Source organism: Bos mutus, chromosome 23 (assembly GCF_027580195.1).
Source record: "Bos mutus isolate GX-2022 chromosome 23, NWIPB_WYAK_1.1, whole genome shotgun sequence".
Taxonomy (NCBI): domain Eukaryota; kingdom Metazoa; phylum Chordata; class Mammalia; order Artiodactyla; family Bovidae; genus Bos; species Bos mutus.
This window is the reverse complement of record NC_091639.1, coordinates 30,160,724-30,182,921: the sequence shown is the minus strand read 5'-3', so window position 1 is coordinate 30,182,921 and position 22,198 is coordinate 30,160,724. Positions and strand designations below refer to the sequence as shown.

The 22,198-nt window shown below is 42.4% G+C and overlaps 1 protein-coding gene across 2 annotated transcripts in view; it reads right to left on the bottom strand.

Moving 5' to 3' along the window:
• Window positions 1-2,813: 2,813 nt before the first annotated feature.
• The window catches only part of CYP39A1 (cytochrome P450 family 39 subfamily A member 1), a 144,043-nt gene continuing 124,658 nt past the window's right edge, over window positions 2,814-22,198 (bottom strand). Inside the window, exon 12 of one of the 2 annotated variants that reach the window (XM_070361036.1) lies at window positions 2,814-2,916. In XM_070361036.1, coding sequence (XP_070217137.1) covers window positions 2,893-2,916 — 24 coding nt within the window. In that variant the 3' untranslated portion in view covers window positions 2,814-2,892. Of the gene's footprint in view, window positions 2,917-17,413; window positions 19,794-22,198 lie in introns of those variants that run through there. The other variant, XM_070361034.1, reaches the window with a different exon arrangement.

Sequence of the window (22,198 nt, the reverse complement as noted above, 5' to 3'; positions counted from 1 at the left end):
AGACAACTGGAGGAAAACAGAAGATGGGGCTGGATGATGGGCATTGAAAAACAGGAACATTGTGTGAGTACTGGAGAGGCGTGGGAAGGCGTAGACAGGATGGAACTTGGGCTGGACTTCAGAAATGAATTGAATTTGGGGAGGAAAATAAGAAAGAGGTGGACCTTTCAAGTGGGGAGAACCACACTGCCGATGGAGAGGTCAGCCTGGGCCCTGTTAACACCACGGTCAGCTGTGGCTTTGTCAATTGTGGTCTCAAGATAACACTGCAGCAGACAAAATCAACTGCCTAAGCACATCAATGTCATCAAGAATTCTCACAAAGAGAACCTGGCTTATCTTAAACAAAAATCTTGAAAAAACGAAATCTCAGCCAAGACAGAGACCCCATTCTTGGAATCCTTAGATAAGGACTGGTCCTTAGAAACCAAGAGGCTTGAAAGATGGTGAATTGTATCAAGCAGGCTGAAGTTCTATACAACGTTCCTCCACTTAGTGTTTGGACCGATTCTAGAGACCAGGATGGGGCTAATTTCAGGCAAGGGTGAAGTGCCCAGGTATGAGAAGTGAAGGACTGGAAACCCTGGAGCTTAACCCAGGTCTCAAGTTTGAATCTCACCTCCTGTTTTTACTAGCTGGATATCCTTGAGTAAATAAATCACTTTACTCCTCTCCATGCCAGTTTTCTCATCTGTCAAGTTGAGATCTTGATACTCATACCCTACATCACTGTGAAAATTAAATACCATAAGACTTATGAAGCATTTGACCCAATGTCTGGCCTCAGTCCATTTTAGCCGTCATCTTTGTTATCATCATCTGTTTCATCTTCGGCATCATCATCATCAAAAAGAAGAGGATGCGCTAAGGTGGCGGTAATCAGATGATGACCCCCAGGCCAAATCCAGGCCCCACATGTTTTTGCCAATCAAGGTGTATTGTAACACAGCCACACGCCTTCATTCATGTATTAATATTTTCTATGACTGCTTTCTTCACAATAGCAGTTGCAGTTGCAATTGAGACCTCAAGGTCCATAAAGCTGGAAATACTTGCTATCTGGCCCTTTCCAGAAGAGGTTTGCTGAGTTCTGCTCTAATGCAAGGGAAGTCCAGTGACCATGCCTATGGCACGTGCTATGAGGACTTCATGTGAACCAAGCACAGGAGAAACAAAGAAAGTATGAAGACAAGGTTGACCAGGTAAATTGAGGCACACATGTTTGCAAAAGAATAGTCTTTTACAATGAAGAATATGAAAAAAAGGACTTTCCTGGCTGTCCAGTGGTTAGGACTCTGTGCTTCCAAAACAAGGGTGTGGGTTTGATCCCTGGTCAGGGAACTAAGATCCCACATGCTGAGGAGCACTGCCAAAAGATAAAAAATAAATAAATACTTAAAAAAAAAGAATGTGAAAATTATGCCTTATTTCAACCATCTTAGCTCCGTGGAAATAACTCTGTCTCTCTGGAACCAGATACACAATTTAGGGGACTCAGCATAAAATGAAAATACAGGGTCCCTGGGTCAAAAAAGTATTCAGAATAGGAAAATGACAGCAGAGCACTAAGCCAAGCGTAGGGCCCTTTTGCACAGATTGTTTGGTTCTGTCTCATACACATACACACACACCCCCTACACTAACAGGAGTATTCTATAACTGAACAGCAATCTAAAGGCTGTCAATTGCAAACTGAGACTTGGGTGTTCTGTCTCTTTCCCTGCCAGAGCATTTTCTCCTATAAATGATTTCTTTATAGCCACAATCTCCTCCTCTTTCATTTTGATGCAGCAGTAAAAGCAGTTTCCCTCCATCTCACGCTCCCTCTTCATTCTAGCATAACACATTCGTCTTATCGTTCAGATGGCAGAGGAAATCTGCCGGTCTCTGATTTCTCTTTTTCCATTCGTTACAGCATGCCATGCCCAAAATAGTCTAGTCTGCCTTCACCGTGGCCCCATGATCACCACGCCAGGATGAAAGCCACCGTTGCCCGTGTTGGCTCTTCCTGGGCTTTGGAGTGTCTAGAGTGTGTAAAATTGTACAGATAAAAGTCTTGGGGAGAATGACACGCATGGGAGCAGTCACAGGGCAGCTAAGTTGATCTCTCTTTCCTTCCTAGAAACCAGAATGTACAAGGGGCTGCGGTAGGGGGATGGTCTATGAAACAAAACTCATGGAGTATCTGGTTTGCCCAAAGTGGGGGGGAAATCACAAAAAGATAAAGATGGATGGGTTGTGTTTTGTTTTGAATGCTCTTTTGATAGTCCCGTGGGTGGAAAATGTGTCTATAAATAAGTCTTTTGCAGTTCTTTGTGTGGAAAACATTTGTTGATAGATAGATAAATATGATACTAGACGCCTTCCAAAGGTTATTGCATTTTTTTTAAGTCTGCAAATAAAAGCCAGAGGTCTTGGGGTATCAAGAGTATAAACGTACAGATCCCAATAGGCCGATTCCAGGTGTGAACACAGATCCAATTTCCCTAGTGAGACAGGCCCCCACTACAGGGGTCTGGACAACTGAGCGCCCTCGAGATACCTGGGACTCATCGGTGTGGGTGGATTTTCCAAAGAAGGAGCACCCATCTATCAGGTTCATCCAAATTTGCCAGGCATGAGTCAGATTCCTCCAGGGTTTGACAAAGTGACAGATTACTCTGATAAATTAATTTGTGTTAAGGTGCTAATGGCTGATAACAGGCTCTCTGGTTACTCTCAGATAATATCTATACTCACACGGGGCCAGGTTCTTCGGAGTCTGGCGGCCACAGTGCGTCCTGTCCCTCCGCCAGCCTGCTTCTCCCCGCTCCTGGCGCATGCTCTCTGCTTCCAGTCTTCTGTGCTATGCACTGGCAGTTTCCTCTGCCTGAGTGCCTTAACATGACACTCTCAAATTCTTCCATCAAAGATCACCTGAAAATAATAGCAACAAATGCTGCTTACTATCATTCTAACTATTCTCAAAGAGCTGTTCTGGGACCAGGGGCATTGGCCTCCCCCAGGAAATGGTGAGAAAGGCACCTCCTCATTCCTATCCCCAATCTATTGACTTGGAAACTGGGAGTGGGACCCAGAAACTGTGTTTTCACAACACTTTCAGGGGTTTCTGATGCCAGCCAAATCTCAAGACCACTGTTCTTATTACCTACATCTGCTCATTGCATTTTCACAACTCTCTGAGTTAGTTCTGAGACAGTCTCCATTTGACAGATGAGGAAACTGAGGCACAGGAAGTTTAAGCAATTGAACCAAGGTCCAAAACTGGTAAACGGTTTAGAGCTGGGCTTTGAGTCCAGTCCATGGGGTCACAAAGTATTGGACACAACTTAGCCACTCAACAAGAACAACAGCAGTCTGGCCCTAAAATGTGGATGCTCTATGACTCAGCTGTGTTACCTTCTGAATCAATGTTTCTGCAAAGCCTTCTGTGATTCCAGTCTCCAAATCCCACAACATCAACAGCTCCCATATCACTTTCTTCCTTTATGTTGCTTATTTTTCCTTGTCCTTATGTACCTGGTACCCAATACCTACATTACATTAGCAAACTTTGGTATATGATGAAAGAATGAGTATTAATAATTAAATGGATTGATCAGCGAAACAATAAATGTCTTAACTCAAAAGTCACTTGACTAGAATTTTCCAGAGAAATTTTTAAAAAAGTTTTCATATAGAAAAATAACAAGATCCTACTGTACAGCACAGGGAACTATATTTAATAGTCAGTAAGAAACCATAATGGAAAAGAATATGAAAAATAATATGTATAGCTGAATCACTTTGCCATGCACCAAAAAATAACACAATACTGTAAATCAACCATATTTCAATAACAAATTTTTCAGAATTCTATCCCTCACCTACTGAACCAGAGTCACAGAGGGGGCCTGGGGATCTGTATTTTAAAGTGAAAGTGAAGTCACTCAGTCGTGTCCTACTCTTTGCGACCTCGTGGACTGTAGCCCACCATACTCCTCTGTCCTTGGGATTTTCCAGGCAAGAGTACTGGAGTGAGTTGCCATTTCCTTCTCCAGAGGATCTTCCCAACCCAGGGATCAAACTCAAGTCTCCTGCATTGCAAGCAAGATGTTTTACCATCTGAGCCACCGGGGAAGTCCTGTATTTTGAAAAGTGAACCCAAAAACAAGAACCCTGATTTAAGTAAAAGTTGTTCCAACAAATCGATTCCAGGCACATTGACATGCTAAGTCACTTCAGTCGTTTCCGACTCTGTGTGACCCCATAGACGGCAGCCCACCAGGTTCCCCGGTCCCTGGGATTCTCCAGGCAAGAACACTGGAGTGGGTTGCCATTTCCTTCTCCAATGCATGAAAGTGAAAAGTGAAAGTGAAGTCGCTCAGTCGTGTCCAACCCTTAGCGACCCCATGGATTGCAGCCTTCCAGGCTCCTCCGTCCATGGGAGTTTCCAAGCAAGAGTGCTGGAGTGGGGTGCCATTGCCTTCTCCGCCAGGCACACTGAATCCCTGTCTTAACTGGCATTGATGACTGTGGATTGTTTTCTAAGACTAGGGGGAGGGTGTAAATGGGGAAAGGGGGCCCTTTGGCCCTTAAATCCCATCTCAGGGACTAGCTAACCCTTCCTAAAAGAAATCTGGAACGTGCCTCAGATTTTAGACACATTGTGTGACAATCCTTGAATAAGATCAATATAAGAAACACCTGGATTTGGTATCAGCAAGCTGTTCATGGGAAGTTTTTTTTACCCTCAGAACAAGCAGCCCTTAGCGTATATATACATATGGGTCATCTTCCAAAAATGTATTTGTAAGTTGAGTTGTTTGGAACTCAGAAAACACTTTCCCACAGAAGTAATATTAGAAAAGAGGGTTCCATTCCTCTGCCAAAACACAAAACCTTGATTTAGAACACTCTGTCTCTGAAATAGCAGTTCAGATGCTCCATGTGGACATCCATAGGAAATGGGACTGGGACCCACCCAACCTGGAACTGGGAATTATGGGAACACAGTGACTGCTGGGTGAGACTGGGCTGTGACAGCCTCAGAGACATGCCCTGGTTATCCTCCACCTCTACACACACACACACACGCACACCACACACACATAAGTATATGCACACGCACACACAAACACACACGTGCACACATATAAATACATACATACATATACATATATGCACATACATAAATACACTTGCACACATATGCACACATACATGCACACACATAAATACACTTACATGCACACACAACAAATTTACGTACACACACATACACAAATGTACACACACATAAATACACACACATGCACACACATGATCTGGAAGCTTCTGATCATAGGGTAGAAAGACAAGGTTATCACTGAAGGAAGACTACACAGGAGCTAATAAAATCTTTGCTCCCTTCACCTGTTCAGTCAGGAACTGCCCCAGACCTTTGCTCAGTGTTTCCCAAACCAGGACAATCAGGAGTGCTGGTGCCCTTCTCTCTGATATTCTTTTACCTGGACTTGGAAATACTACCACATAATCTGTCGTTTCAACTTCAGGGCGACTGCAACCACCTTCCCTAATACACCTACAAAAATATGTCTAGGATGAATGCAGAATGAGGGCCATGAACAAAATTGCTTCTAAAAAGTGGAAAAGAGAAATTTTTACTTTTTCCTTGTTGTTGTTCAGTTGCTCAGTCATGCCTGACTCTTTGCGACCTCACAGACTGTAGCACACCAGGCTTCCCTATCCTTCACTACCTCCTGGAGTTTGCTCAGACTCAGGTCCATTGAGTAGAAGGTGCCATCCAACCATCTTATCCTCTCTCACCGCCTTCTCCTCCTGCCCTCAATCTTTCCCAGCATCAGGGTCTTTTCCAGTGAGTTGGCTCTTTGCATCAGATGGCCAAAGTATTGGAGCTTCAGTTTCAGCTTTCCTTGGCCATTCATTAATTAGCTGTGTGACATAAGACCAGGTTCTCTCAGCTTCAGCTTCCCCATGTAAAAAATGTTAGGGAAGGAGAGTTCCTTATAAAATCATTAAGTTCTTTCTAGATCTAATATCCTAGAGTTCCATAAAAATTATTGCCTCTACTTCCTTGTGAAAAGGTTTGCCAGGGTGCCAACTGTTCTACCTTTTCCACACTTGGCAGTGAAATACTGAAAACTCAACTAATCCCAGGCTCAAAGATGCACCAACAAGAACCAAGGCTGATAAATTACAGTTTCATTTCATCATTATTACATTTATCTCGTTGAATTCTTACTTGCCAACTGTCACACTTCATTTGGGGAATAGCTCATCGAGTTTAAGAGATTTATCAGCACATAGCAATGATCAAAGTGGTAAAATAACAATAATTAATAGTAGTAGTATTCATAATTATTGTTAATCAGAATTTTGATTTAGGATTGGTGACACCTGGTATAATATGATACAGGTACTCCCTTCCACCTGTTAGGACAGTGTGTCCCTGTGATATGCTAGGGGTGCATCTGGACTTGGCTTTAAGAACCTCAAGAAGATCTAATTAGCTTCCACTGTCATATATCTTTAATGAGATTCAGTTCTCTGATCAGGATAATAATAGAAACTTTCACTTCCACTGCCTCAGAAAAAAAAAGTAAAACCGAAACAAACAAAATGAAAGTAAAAATTATCCCAGATAATACACAACAAAAATTCCCCAAGCCTCAACATCTTCTTAGCCAGCTGTATAAAAATGCTGAGGAATTGTTTGGGGTAGAGAGAAAAAGGAAGTCGGGTTCTTGAACCTCCTTTTTTCCTGGTCTCAGAAACATCATTTAAAAAATAATAAGGACTTCCCTGGTGGCCCAGGGGTTAAAAATCCACCTGCCAATGCAGGGGACTCGGGTTCGATCCCTGGTCTGGGAAGACCCCACATACCACAGAGCAACGAAGCCCATGCACCACAACTACGAAAGCCCGCATGCCTAGTACCCGTGTACTGAATGAGAAGCCCACGCGCCACAACTACTGAAGCCCGCATGCCTAGTACCCGTGTACTGAATGAGAAGCCCACGCGCCACAACTAGAGGAAGGCCACGTGCAGCAGTGAAAACCCAGTGCAGCCAAATAAAATAATAAAATAAAATGAAAAATAATAGCTATCTAGACCTCCTACAGTGGAGGTGATGGATAGATTCAAGGCATTAGATCTGGAAGAACTATGGACAGAGGTTCATAACATTGTACAGAAGGCGGTGACCAAAACCATCTCAAAGGAAAAGAAATGCAAGAAGTCAAAGTGGTTGTCTGAGGAGGCTTTACAAATAGCTGAGGAAAGAAGAAAAGAGAAAGGCAAAGGGGAAAGGGAAAGATACACCCAACTGAATGCAGAGTTCCAGAGAATAGCATGGAGAGATGAAGAAAGCCTTCTTAAGTGGACAATGCAAAGAAATAGAGGAAAACAATAGAATGAGAAAGACTAGTGATACATTTAAGAAAATTGGGGATACCAAGGGAACATTTCATGCAAAGATGGAGGCAATAAAGATCAGAAACAGCAAGGACATAACAAAAACAGAAGATATTAAGAAGAGGTGTTAAAAATATACAGAAGAACTGTACAAAAAAAGGTCTTAATGATCCAGATAACCAGGATTGTGTGGTCACTTACCTAGAGCTAGACATCCTGGAGTGTGAAGTCAAGTGGGCCTTAGGAAGCATCAACCACGAACAAAGCTAGTAGAGGTGGTAGAATTCCAGCTGAGCTATTTAAAATCCTAAAATGCTATTCATTGGAAGGACCGATGCTGAAGCTGGAGCTCCAACACTTCAGCCACCTGATACAAGGAGCCAACTCATCGGAAAAGATCCTGATGCTGGGAAAGATTGAGGGAAGGAGGAGAAGGCGGTGACAGAGGATGAGATGGTTGGATGGCATAATCAACTCAGTGGACATGAGTCTGAGCAAACTCCAGGAGATAGTGCAGGACAGAGGAGCCTGTCATGCTGCAGTCCATGGAGTCACAAAGAGTCAAACACAACTTAGTGACTGAACAACAAGACCTCCTCCTGTGTCAGACAGTATTCTAAATGTTTCATATGCATTATTTATTTCAACCCTCAAAACAAACCCTAGTATAGTATGTATTATTTCCACGTTGTTTGATAAACATTTCTATTTTCATTTATAGACAAAAAAAAATCAAGAGTGGATGGGAAAATAACCCCAGTAAAGAGATGGGATTGCGAGGATTGAATATCATCCATCCCAGTTGTTCAAACAGCCCATACCTAACAGTCTGATATCTGAATCCTTGTTCTCCCACATCCTGTGACTTTGAGGAAGTTACTTAGTTTCCTTACATATAACATGGAGCTAATAACAGTGCTCACCCTTCAGACTTGTTATATGTTTCCAACCAGAGCCTACACGTAACCATCTTAGAAAAGCACCTGCCAGATGGTAATTCAATGACAGTATTTTCCCCCAGTCCAGCAGCTCCCTGTGTTCCTAACCCCCACCCCCGAAGCCTGCCTACATCTGAGCAGGCTTCTATGCAGCGAAAGCAGAACGCTGAGAACGACTCATTCTTACTCTCTAATAATAGACTTGATTCTCCAAGTGCCCTCCTCGGACCAGCAACAACAGCATCACTTGGAAGCTGGCTAGAAATGCAGTCTCAGCACCATCCCCAGATCTCCTGAGTCAGATTGTGCGTTTTGACACGATCCCTAGGTGATGTGTGTGCACAATGAATTTGAGAAGCACTGTTCTCAGGCACACACTGTAGCAGTTCTCACTGGTTCTCTGATGGTGCATGCCTGGAGGCTCCTAGCTCTCAAATTTCAGAGGAAAGGCAGAACCTCCAATGCACATGATAAGCCAGGCTGCCAGGCCTGACTCTGCCTTGCCCATTTTTTTTGCTCTGATTAGTTCAGAATATCTTTCATCTTACAATCCACCTGCTGCTACTGCTGCTGCTAAGTCACTTCAGTCGTGTCCGACTCTGTGCAACCCCATAGACGGCAGCCCACCAGGCTCCCCCGTCCCTGGGATTCTCCAGGCAAGAACCCTGGAGTGGGTTGCCATTTCCTTCTCCAATGCATGAAAGTGAAAAGTGAAAGTGAAGTCGCTCAGTCGTATCCGACTCTTAGCAACCCCATGGACTGCAGCCTACCAGGCTCCTCCATCCATGGGATTTTCCAGGCAAGAGTACTGGAGTGGGGTGCCACTGCCTTCTCCTACAATCCACCTGGTGAACTATTATTCAAGACTTAACTCAGGCATCATGGAAACTGTTCCTCCTGTTCCAAGAAGGAATTCATCACTTCCACCTTGGTTTCCCCAAGGAAGATCAGACCAATGCTCTTCCATATTCTGGACTGGAATCCATGGTAAGAAACATCTTATAGACATGCCTGAGTGTACACACACATCTGTATGCTACTGAAATGTAAGTTTCAATACTTTTACTTACCCTGTACAATGGACTCAGATATTTTCAACATTACTCTATTCTATTTTCAGGCTACATGGATCATAACTGACCATTTGTAAAACACTGTGCATAACTATCCCTTTCAGAGGAACTACAACATTAGATTGATGACTTAGTTTTATATTTATCATCTCTTGTAGATAGAGAGGATGTGGCCCCATATCTGACACATAGAAGGAGTCAGCATTGTTTGTTGAATGAATAATGAATGGGTGGGTGGATACTGCTATGATCTGTTTTCACAGACTGTCGCTACTCCATTCCTTAACTCTTTGGTCCCTCTGCCATCATTAAAAGAAAATAATATGAGGGCCTGTTTATGCAGTAATTCAGCAACCTCTAATCATCAGTCGAATTCTGTATAATGAATCTCTACATTCCCAAAAGGAATTTTCAACTGAAAAGCAGTACTGTAGATGATTGTGTTGACTAATCAGAGAAAAGAGAAAATTCTTAGTTTGAAGAAGAGTAGTTTTGTTTTGCATATTTGGGGCTTTGGATGGGGGAGGGTTCGTGGTTGATATTTTATTAGTCTCCTATTGTAAATTACATAGGGATTTCCCTATAACTCAGATAGTAAAGAATCTGCCTGTAATGCAGGAGACCGGGTTCAATCCTTGGGTCAGGAAGATCCCCTGGAAAAGGAAATGGCAACCCACTCCAGGATTCTTGCCTGGACAATTCCATGAACAGAGGAGCCTGGCAGGCTATATAGTCCATGGGGTCGCAAAGAGTCGGACACAACCAAGCAACTAACACATTGTAAATGACACGGAGCTTATGTCGATGTAGCTGAGACATATTTAGAACATCCCGTGTCAGGAGGTGCCAGCCTGCCATTTGAGCCTCTCTCTGAACTCTGCCAGTTCACCTCCATTCTCTCTTTCAACACCTCTGTTCCTCCAGCATGAGAGCCTTGGGCAGAGGTTTATGATGGGGAAAGATGATGATCAACCGCATTCATTTATCACTTATATCCCTGCTTGGACCTGACACTCTAGGACATGTGACAGGAAGGGGGCTGGACACTAGGAGTCAGGACCTTGAGTTCTGTTTCCCCAAATCACATGGCCCTGCCAGGAAGGCTGACCTTCCTTCATTCATAAGAGGAGAATGGAAGACTCAAAGACCCAGAAACTAAGTCTGGAAGGAATAGCAACTTTTTCAGTCTTTTTTCACTACAACAAAATAATAAAACAAGCCACTTAATAATCTTTTCACATTTTGACAGCTTATTCTCAAATATTGCATTTGTATTTGACATGTGAGAGTCTGTCTGGATTTTAATCGTGGCTTCTAGTAACTAAGTGATATGCATGACCCCTGCCTCAGTTCCCTACCTATAAAATGGAGATAATAAGAGTACCTACCTCACAGAGTTTTGGGTGAGGAAAAAAAATGATAGTACATATAAACCGCTCAGAATTGTGCAGGTCACAGAGTAAGAACTTAGTATATGCCAGCTACTTTTAAGATTATTATCACACATAGAAACCATATATACACATATGATTCCTTTCCCACATTTAGACATTTAAAGTATTGAAAGATCTTCAAAATAAAATGCTAAGTGCCATGTGATATCCTGAATTGGATCCTGGAACAGAAAGGGACGTTAGCGAAAAGACGGGGGACTTCTGAATAAAGTCTGCAGTCTAATTAATCTAGTGCTAAAGGTAAGTTTTACTTTTGACAAATGTGCAAAGATTATGCAAAATGTTAACACGAAGAAAACTCAGTGAGGAGCGTGAGGAATGCTCCGTTCCATCTTTGTAACTTTTTGGTAAATCTAAAATTATTCCAAGATGAAAAGGTTCTTTTTAAAAAGGCCACACAGTTATCGTGTATGCTATAGCTGTGAAGTTAAGCTAGGCACCATGGAAAATCTGGAGACCAGGAAAGTAGGACTTTGTTTTCAAAGAGCTTGCAGTTTCTAAGAACAGGACAGCAATGAATTTATTATAAATTGGTCAGGAAGTCACACATGTCTTAATAGAAGTGGAAGCCAACTCTTATCAGCCTAATATGAAGGGTCAGCTTTGCAAAGACCTTGTTCTCTGTGGTTCAGCGTACCGGTACATTAATTAACACAACTCTGTCATCCCTGCTTCCCCTAGTGGGTACCCTGCCTGGCTGCTGTTTCAGTGATGGAACTCCCTCCATGTCAGAGGTGATACCTGATGTCTGAATAATTCAGAGGTAAACTTTATTACTTTATTAAATAGGCTGTGGAATGCAAGAGAAAAAGCGTGGAGCTTATAATTGAGCAAAACTGAGATCAATCCTAGTTTCTCCCCAACGTGGGCAAGTTCACCGAACCTCATTTTCCACCGTAACAAGGAGGAAAGAACATTGGACTTGCTGACTGTTATAACAACCAAATGATCAAGTGAGATGATGTCACAGGGACCCCTGGGGTTCAATAGGCTGGTTTTTTTCCTTATTGTTAACATCAGTAATTATGCTTTAGGTTTGTGCCCTGGCAACCACACTCAAGTACTCATCCATTTGTCAGGCACTCAGTTCACTCATTCCAGACCCTGCTTTGGAGAGTCAGGACTGTTTGTCAAATGGAGAGGCTGGCAGACCCTCACTGGGGGAACCAGCATAGATGAGGGGTTAATTGCATAGGCTTTTAGAGCCAACTGGCCTGGATTTAAACCTTGGCCTGTCTACTTACCAGCTTGCTGCCCGTGTGCCAGTGGAAAATCAACTTAACCTCTCAGTGCTTCTTTTTCCCTATGTGTAAACTGTGAGCAATGGTACCTACCCTGCAGAAGGACAGGGTTCACGGGTTTGATCCCTGGGTCAGAAAGATCCCCTGGAGAAGGGAATGGTAATCCACTCCAGTATTCTTGCCTGGGAAACCCCTTGGACAGAGAAGCATAGTGGACTCCAGTCCATGGGATCGCAAGAGTGGGACACGACTTACCGCCTGAACCACCACCACCCCGGAGGTATGTTATGAGGAATTCCCCCACATCAAGTCTCCAGAGCAGTGCTTGGCACATAGCTGGCATTCAGTAAAAAACAGTTATCACTATTAGCTATTATTATTCAACAGCCACTTCTTCTTTGTCCTAAGGTCCAACACCCCATTTTCTTCAGATACGGGGGTGCAAGGTGCTCAGAGAGGGAGGCTGTTTCCTCCAGCCCCAGGGAATGAAGCATCATTAGTACAATCGGTCTCTTCTCTAATTCTAGTCAGGTGTAGGTATGTGCCTGGAGTCTGGCCAGGGGCACCTAAAGGAAAATCTGCTGGTACCTTCTGGGGAATTCTTTCTCTCTCCTGGGTTGAATGCTGCCTGTGAGGATGTGATGGCAGCTGTCGCATGGCCATGAAAGGAGCTGAGAAAACCACAGAGAGGCTGCCTCAGAACCCAGACGTCACTGAGCTGCTGCACCATCTACGATTTTTAGCTTTTTTTTCCATTAAAAAATGCTTATAGTTGACCTATGACAATATTATATGTTCCAGTTGTACAAGATAATGATTCATAATTTTTAAGGGATGCACTCTATTTATAGTTACTATAAAACATTGGCTATAGCCCCCATTCTATACAATATATTCTTGTAGCTTATTTTACACTTAATAGTATGTACCTATTAATCTCCTTCCCGTTTATTGCCCCTCCCCCTTCTTTCTCCCTCCTGGTACCCATTAGTTTTGAACCACCTACCTTGGGACATCTTGTTATATGAAATAGTAAATGCCCTGATTGTTTAATCAGTTTCAGTCAGGGTTTCATTGATATTTTACTTGCAGCCAAAAGCAACTTACCAAATATTGGAGGTCACAAAAGTGGGAGGCAGGATCATTATTCCCAGTGTTATGAATGAGGAACTAAGTTTTGAGGAGGTTAAAATCACTTTCTACAGGGTTATACAGCTAGTAGAGAGCAGAGAATGAGCAGGGATAAAAATAACTATATATATATTTATAGTATATATTATATGTATAATAATATATATATTTAACTCTATTTTTTGGCCACACTTCACAGCATGCAGGATCTTCATTTCCTGACCAAGGAGTGAACCCTTCACTGGAAGCAGAGTCTTAGCCACTGCACTGCCAGGGAAGTCCCCAAAATAAAATATAGTCTTATCTTTGCCATTGAAATTTTTCTTGGTTTATTAACTTATTTCAAAAATATTCATGAAGTCTACAAACACCTTCCTAGACCCCATAAACTTTTCTGTCTGGAGGACTTGAGCAGACCTTCCAGTGGGACAGAGCAGAGTAAGCACATGTCCCAAGGTATAATGTATGTATTTCTAGGCCTTGTTCAGGGAAAGATCTGCTACTGGTAACAGAGAGAGCAGTCTCTAGGAGGACAAAATATTTTCAAAAAGTCTGAGTTGAAAAGTCTATTTCCCACATATTTGAAAAATCACAGAGTCCACTACCTGTTTAGTAACCAATTATTAAAGTTAATACTAGTCTGACAAGATACTTGGTTTGATGCCAGCATTTCTTTGGCATATAAAAAAGCAGGATCAGAGAGGAAAGAACCAGAGTTACCCAGTGTAAACCCTTGTCTTCATTCTTCCTCCTTGTATCTCTACCATTAAAAATGACTTGCATTCTCCAGCAGGCTTATGGATTTTCATCTTATTCATTTACTCACTCTTTTATTTATTCATTTATTCAAGGAATATTTTAAAGCAGTCACTCTTTCCTCATCAAGTTGGGGAGAACAGTTAATGTAAGCAAACCAAGTATAATCATATCACAACAGCTGTGCTTTCCTGAGGTGTTTTACAGGCATTACGATTAATGTTCTAAACTATTTTTCAGGCGAAACATCATCTTTTTCCTCAAATGATGAGGAAACCAAGTTTTAGAGAGAGGTCAAAGCAATTTTCTACAGGGCCATGCAGGTACACAAATGCAGATTGGGAGTTTGAATCTGAGTCACTTAAACTCTGAGGACTGAACTTGCTCCCATCTGGAAAGCAGTACATACAGCAAAGAGATAGGGTTTAGGGCTCAATTCTTGTTGACAGAGCTGAGACCAGAGTAAGTTGTGTAGAGGATAGGAAAGAAATGAGCTGAGAGGAGAAAGGGTGCATGACAGGACAACGCACCAGGAGAGGTTAACTTAGGCAATCACCAGTAATTGTCGGTTGTTATATAGAGAGGATGAGCCCCCCCTCTCTTTCCTAAGACATCAAGAGAAGTAAGAAAGAATGATATATGCCAGAAAGGCCAAGCTACTAGCATCTCCAAGACCCAAGAGCCTCCAAAGACATGAATCCTTTGCCCCGTATAAATTAACTGCCAGTATCTAATAAGATTTCTCATAAAATTCTGCATGTACAGTGCTTCTTGAAAAAAATCAGATTATTTGGTTCTGTTTTTTTTGGAGTCCTCACTTACAGAAAATAATAGGTCACCCTTGCTGCATGATGGCTGCCATCATTCAGTGACAAGAGACCCCTCCATGCCCTACTGTTTCACTCTCAGATTGCTTCACACATTTACAACCCCTGCTCAGGTCCTGTTAGCGTTTTAGTTTGCTATGCTTAATAATCACCAAAGTATTCATTTCAGATTTCTCTGGATAGTGAGATTGTTGCTGATTTTTTTTTTAATCAGCAAGTTACCTGACTGCATTTTCTAAATTTCTTCCAATTATTGTGTATGGCTTTAATAATAAAAGAAAATGTGAATGTTATTTTTATAACTATCAATTCCACAGATATTGAAGAAGGAACTGCGGCTTGGCAGGAATCCCTGTGAAAAGATACAGGGGTTTTACTGAAGTCAGGCTTGATATGAGCCAAAATCATGCCACGGCAGCTAGTAAACTAAACAAATCCTAACCCATCATTGGGCACCATGGCCTCATGGAGAATAAGCCGTGGTTTATTGGAGAAAATAGTAAACTAGAGGGAGTTTGCTGCTGCACAATCAAGACAGAAGGAGTCTAGCAGTCAAGTCAGATGGAAAACAGGATAAAATGGACATTCTTAGCCTGGGCTTCTTTAGAAAAACTGAAGAGACATGTGATAGCAAAGGTCAGTATTAAGAAAGATGACATGTGGTCAACACAGTGCCTACTGATCCCACATTGTTGCAAGAGGCAGAGAAAGCACTAGTGAGAGATAGAAAAGGGATTCCCTTTTTTTTTTTTGAAGAGGGATTCTAAAATATGAATTTATGCAACGGCTCTCTATTTTATTATGAATTGGAAATCTCTGTCTCATGAGAAATCTTCAGGTAGAGATCACACAGCAGCCAATTTTAGGTGGCTTCTTGGTCCATATGACCTCAACGTGCCCTTCAGATCCAGGCGTCCTCACTTGGTCTCAGTTCAGGACTATTTCCAACCATCCAAGTGCAGACCACTAGGGATGATGACAAAAAGAGCTGCTATCAGCTAACCTTCAGGAAAATGGGAAGCAAGACTGCCAATGGCTAATCTGCCTGAGTTTCTCCAAAACAATCTCCCTTTGTGTTGCAGAACATAGAGAATTTTCCAGAAATTGAAATAAACACAAGGCTCATGCACCATATCTGTGTCGGAACATGGAAATATTCTCAACATATCTGAAGGGCTCAGATAGCTCACACTCGGTTAAATCAGAGGTTTGAGAGTCAGTATGGCCAGAAAGACAATGATCCACAGGTTTAGACAGCACTGGGCATTTCCTTCAAAGTTCAGAATTCTGATTTCATTTCCTTAAACCCTAGAGCCTTAGATTTTTCAGGTACTGGGACTTGTTGCCAAGTTGTCTGTGCTCACTGGAGCATGAATCTCAAAGGTTTCCCAAAGGATAATCAGTGTATCTCCTTTTTATGGAAGGGAGTGGATCATACCTGAGAGGTCCTTGATAACACTTCTTGTAGTCCAAGTAATTTTTTTGGTGAGGCACTGAATGAATAAAATTAGTGCCAGGTGGTGAGACCAGTGGGTACTATAGGGAGGGTTTGCCACAGGAAAAAAACACAAGAAGCTACAGATTCAAGGTGTCTGAAAGCCAGCTGCAAAGAGAGAGTGGCCAGTCAAGTTTGCAGGGGAACAATGTCTTATCTACATGTGCTTACCTAGAGGTCTCTGACCACACACACTCATAAATATGAAAGGTGGGTAGAGGATATAACCCTTCAGATCATGTAGAGCTGGGTTCAGAAACCTGACACAGCAAATCTTCTCCATCCATTCCTGCCCTTCTTGTCCTGGCTCTGTGCCCTGGCTGCCTCCTATACTAGCTGGTTGCTGGTTCCCAATGGGAGGTACTGGAAGAAGATCAGAGTGGAGAAGAGATAGTCAAAGATCTCATTTCCGTTCCATGCTCCCTCTCCACTTTGCACTTCTGGCAGTGGTCATGTCCCTCTGTCCCCCTGCCCACTGTCATTTGCCTCTCTTCTTGGGATCTAGCCCTTGCCCTTCAGACTTCAAAGTGGTCCTGCCTTGCCTGGGTTCCCAGCACCTCAACAGCTTTTGCTCTTTCCCTTAATACTGTCTGCATCTCTACAAATTATCTCATCATTAGTCTCTAACTACCTGAGATAGATTCTGTTTCCTGCCGGGGTCCAGCCCCGGCTGATCCAGGGTATTCAAAGCGGGGACAGCGTCGGTGAGGATCAGGATACAATAGCTTCAATTAGATATTAATTAAAGATGTAAAGAGTAACATAATAAGGATAGCTCAGTAGGAAAATTCAGTGGAGAAAAGAGGCTGAGTAGCTTGGTTTACGCTGGAGACCAATAAAACTTCAAGACAAGAAGCTTGCACCACTTACGTAGGCCGCAGGCATCCTTCCATTCTCCTGAAGGAGAGGAGACACTGAGGCCTCCCCGGCTGGATCTTAGAAGCCCAGGCGTAATTAGTAAGCATGGTGGGTTCCGTGCTCCAGATGGAGACTCAGCCAGAGTGAGAGAGAGAGCGACATGGGGAGACCAGTATTTCGAGAAACTGATCCCAATTCTTTATTTTCCATGGTCTACTTTATACACTGAGATGTTATGCAAAAGTCACGCGAGGTCAGCAGTCCTGACTTTTATTAAAGTCAGGTGCTTCATACAAATGTATACAGAGGTCTTAGGGGTGTTACATCATCTTCTGGCCAGGGGGGCCTGCTGACAATTTATGACCCTCTCCTTGTGACAGTGGTCAGTCAACCAGAACACTTTTTTTCTCCAAGGGTGATTATTCTTAAAACAGACGCCACCCAAATAAAGTTACATTCCTATAGGGTGAGGGTGCAGTGGGTTTTAGTTAAGGAAAGAATTTACTTAGCCTAAGGTCTAACGTGATTAATATCAAAGGTTAATACTTATTTCTTCTATATATTCATTAATGTGTGTAAGGTCAGGGGATATGGAGACTTAGCAACAAACATTGGCTCAACAAATTAAAAACCCTTCACCAATACAATTTCTAATCAATCTTTTAACTACTCAAAGAAATCTGTGTTTAGACAGTTTAGAACATCTCCTGCCTCTCACAGTTGGGAGGCTCTGAACAATCACATGTGGCCGGAAAAACCTATTCAGGCAGGCTAGAGGATTTCCAAAGGAGTTTGTAGGTTAAACACTGTCACACCCAGGAATTATTAACTGGAGCTGTAAGCTAACTCTTTTTTCAGAGAGGTGGTGGGGGACAGCCCCCCGTAAAGTCAGAGGTGTAGGTGAAAGCACAAAGCAGAAAGTAGGCAGACTCTGGTTTTAGGGGTAGATGCTCGAGAATTTCCAGGGGGACTCCTGAGGCTCGATCCTGCCTTTGCGTATGCCGAGCCTCCTTCCTCATGACCATTATAATGGGCAGAGTTCCTCACGCTGGCTCCCGGCAGTGATAGAATTCCAGTTGAGCTATTCCAGATCCTGAAAGATGATGCTGTGGAAAGTGCTGCACTCAATATGCAATATGCAATATGCACTCAGTATGCAATATGCCGGCTCCCGGCAGTTTCCTGCTAGCACAACTTCTCCCTGGCTATATGATCTTAATTATTGTGTGTGTGTGTTAGTTGCTCAGTCATGTGCAACTCCTCCAACTTCATGGACTGTAGCCTGCTAGGCTCCTCTGTCCATGGGATTCTCCAGGCAAGGATACTGGAGTGGGTAGTCATTCCCATCTCCAGGGAGTCTTCCTTTTCCAGGGATTGAAGCCAAATCTCCTGCATTGCAGCAGATTCTTTACCACCTGAGCCACTAGGGAAGGCCAATAATTTTGAGTCTCAGCTATCTCTTTTGTGAAACCAAGATCAAACTTGTTATGATCATTTGTTGCCTAAGTCTCTGTCCTGTCTCTTATTGTGAAGGACCCTAAATTTGCACAGAAGAATTCACTTTTTTCACAGTGAACCTTGAGCAGGTAACTGAGAATGTGTCTAAGACCTGGTCAACAAGAGGATCAAACCCCTTTGGCAGCAATGATTGGATCTGTGATGACCACATGACCCAGCCAAGGCCAATGAGATACTGTCAAAGATTTGGGCAGAAGGTTCTTTTCCCTGCTGGACTGGGAACTGTAAAGATGTAAAAATGGAGCTTCTGGAGGTCACAATGTAGGGAGAATCTGCTAGAGAGTAGCCAACAAAGAAAGCAGGACCACGAAATGGAGAGAGACTAGATGTCAAAAAGCTTGTTTGGACCCCTGGATACAGCCATGCCTACATCCCACAAACTCTAGACTTTTTACCAATTAAACCAATGAATTACTTCCTTTTGTTTTAAGCATTTGGAATTTAATATTGTGTCACTTGCCACAATGGGTTTGAACTGGTATAAACATACATGTTTTGTAGACTGTAGTAAAAATTAGAAATATAAAGTACCCACTTCAATGGTAGCTGTGCTCATTATCACTCTTTCAAAGGCACAGAGACTGCATCTTCTAGAAGAAACGACTGTACCACGGACATTTTGAGTTAACAAATAAAGATCTTGGAAACCTTTTAGATTTGTAGGGCAAGTGTTGAATAGTGTTCTCTAAGGTATCAAGAAAAATCACTCTCAATTTGGAGTCTCAGGTCTGGACTAGTCAAGTATAATCAGGTCTGAGAGCCCACAGCCACCAGACCAAGATGCTGTAGGCAAGGTTAATATGCTCAGTTGAGGAATGGACACAGGTACTCGTCAGCCTCTAGAATGTCTGGGTAAGAGTGCTGAGGACAGCAGTGTTTGCAGCAGCATCTTGACAGTGTCATTGACAGTCATGGACAGTGTGAGAAAGGCCCCACCAGTGCTTCAGAACTTAAGTCTCTCCTCTTTTCCAGTTCATCAGATCATTCCATCCAGCCTCTCTCTTCTGCTCTCCTAATTCACTTCCAAGGTGCTTTGATAACAGCATTGTTGCAGCCTGTTTTATGTTTCCAACAGGAATGGGAGCCTGAAAGGGGCAGAACAGCATGGTGTTCTTTCTATCATTTTTTACTCATTTTTATCATTTCATTCAAAAGGCATTTATTTATTAACCATCACCTCCCAAGGACTACCAGAGAGAATGGAGCTACAAAGGTATAAAGAATCAGAGGCCCTATGTTCATTACCTAGTGGGGACAGCCAAAGTACAAGGGTGAGTTTCAATTGCATGACAAGGGCTTTGCCATCAGAAACAATTTTCAGAATCAGAGTGATCTGAATTAGGGGCCAGTTCTGTTTCTAAAAGATTAAACTCTTGGTGTTATCCAGATACTCAAGTGGAGCTGTTCCCAAGGCAGCCAGACACTAGAGATCAGCATGCCAGGCCTCCCTGTCCATCACCGACTCCTGGAGTTTACTCAAACTCATGTCCATTGAGTCAGTGATGCCATCCAACCATCTCATCCTCTGTTGTCCCCTTCTCCACCCGCCTTCAATCTTTCCCAGCATCAGGGTCTTTTCAAACGAGTCAGCTCTTTGCATCAGGTGGCCAAAGTATGCCTAGGAAGATCATAAATACAATACGTGGATGCACCTAGAAACTGTCGTATAGAATGAAACCAGAAAGAGAAAAACATACAATGCATATACGTAGAATCTAGAAAAATGGTGTAGATGACCTTATTTGCAAAACAGAAATACAGACACAGATGTACAGAACAAACATGTGAACCCAGAGGGGAAGGAAGGGATGGGATGGATTGGGAGATTGAAGTTGACTTATATACACTACTGATATTATGTATAAAATACATAACTAACTGAGAACCTACTTTATAGACCAGAGAACTCTACTCAGTGCTCTGTGATGACCTAAATGGGGAGGAATTGAAATGAGAGGGCATATCTGTATATGTTTTGGCTGATTTACTTTATTGTACAGTAGAAATTAACACAACATTGCAAAGCAACTATACTCCAATAAAAATTAATCAAAAAACCAAAATAATAATTGATAATGATGTTCATGGCATTAACCCTTTCTAAGCATATAGACTGGGTATGCCAGATCCCATTCTGAGCACTTTCTGTGTAGTGTCTAGAGCTCTATGTTGGGTGAGGAGGTACAATCAGGGGAAAGTGAGCCATCTAGACTCAATGACTTGTCTGGGGTTACAGAACGGGTGAGGTGGCAGGATCCAAACCCATTCACACTGTTGGTGTCCCAGCTGCCACTTCCTTCTCCCCACCCAGCCACATATCACCTGCACCTTGGTCCCCTTCCCCAGCACACCCCTTCAGAGCAGTCCCCCCACGGGTGGGTGGCCATCCTCCTCCCACCTAGAAAGGACAGTCCCAACGAGTGTGAAGAATGCACTTGCCTTTGTCAGATCATAGCTAAATTTGTAAAGTATTCGAAGCCCTAGTTCAAAATCTCCTTGTTCTTGGAATAAAGTATAACTTTTTTTTTCTCTATAAATAGGCACAAAACAAGAAATGAGGGAAAATAATTTAATACTTTATTTTATAAAGTGAAGTAATCAAATTCCTCCTAAGCCGAGAACATGGCTAGATTTCTAAATGTCCTTAGTACTATTTTTAGCACTTTAAAAGCTCTCTACACAATCTCTTGTCATTTCCTAATTTTACCGTTTGAATATTTAGAGTAGAAAATTACATCTTTCTCTGGTTTTCATTCTCTTTATTGACTCCTATGAAAGATGTTTGATTCTTGAAACTTGCCAAGCCTGCCCCAATTGCTCTAGCTGTTATTCAAATAATACTAAAACATCTCAAAATGTTCATCTAAATATTTAATTACATAAAACAATGTTCACCATGTTGTATTAAAAGCAAGTTTATAAAGTTCTCTTTGGTATGATATCCTTTTCTGTAAAAAGAGTTCTAGATACATGCACACAAAGATACAGAGAGAAGCAATTTTTTATTTAAAAATATATTCAGAATATCAACAATCATTACATCTAAGAATGTTATATCTGAGCATCTAGAACATAGATTTTTAATTTCTTATTTTTTCTTAAACCTACTTGGTAAATTTTCTGTATTACTGTTACAGTGAGAAAAGAAAACATGCTATTCCTTTTAATAAGGACTAACATTTGAGTGCCAGGCACTATTCTAGATGCTCTTTGAGTATTGATTTAAGTCTTTGAAGGGCACAGTGTTATTATCTGCACTTTACGTGGGAGAAAACAGGCAGAGAGTGATTTCATAAGGCCAGGCATCTTGGTCTTGGATCCGTGCTCTGAACCACGTCAGTGCCTGGGCTTACTGAGGCACTTGGTCTTCCACTCAACTGGGTCTACTTTCATGGTCTTTCCTTCGGAAAATGGCAAGCCCTGTGCTCTCTGCTTCAGTTTTTCATTTCAAGTTTTTTGACCTGGAGCCAGCCTTGACCAGGCGGTCCAC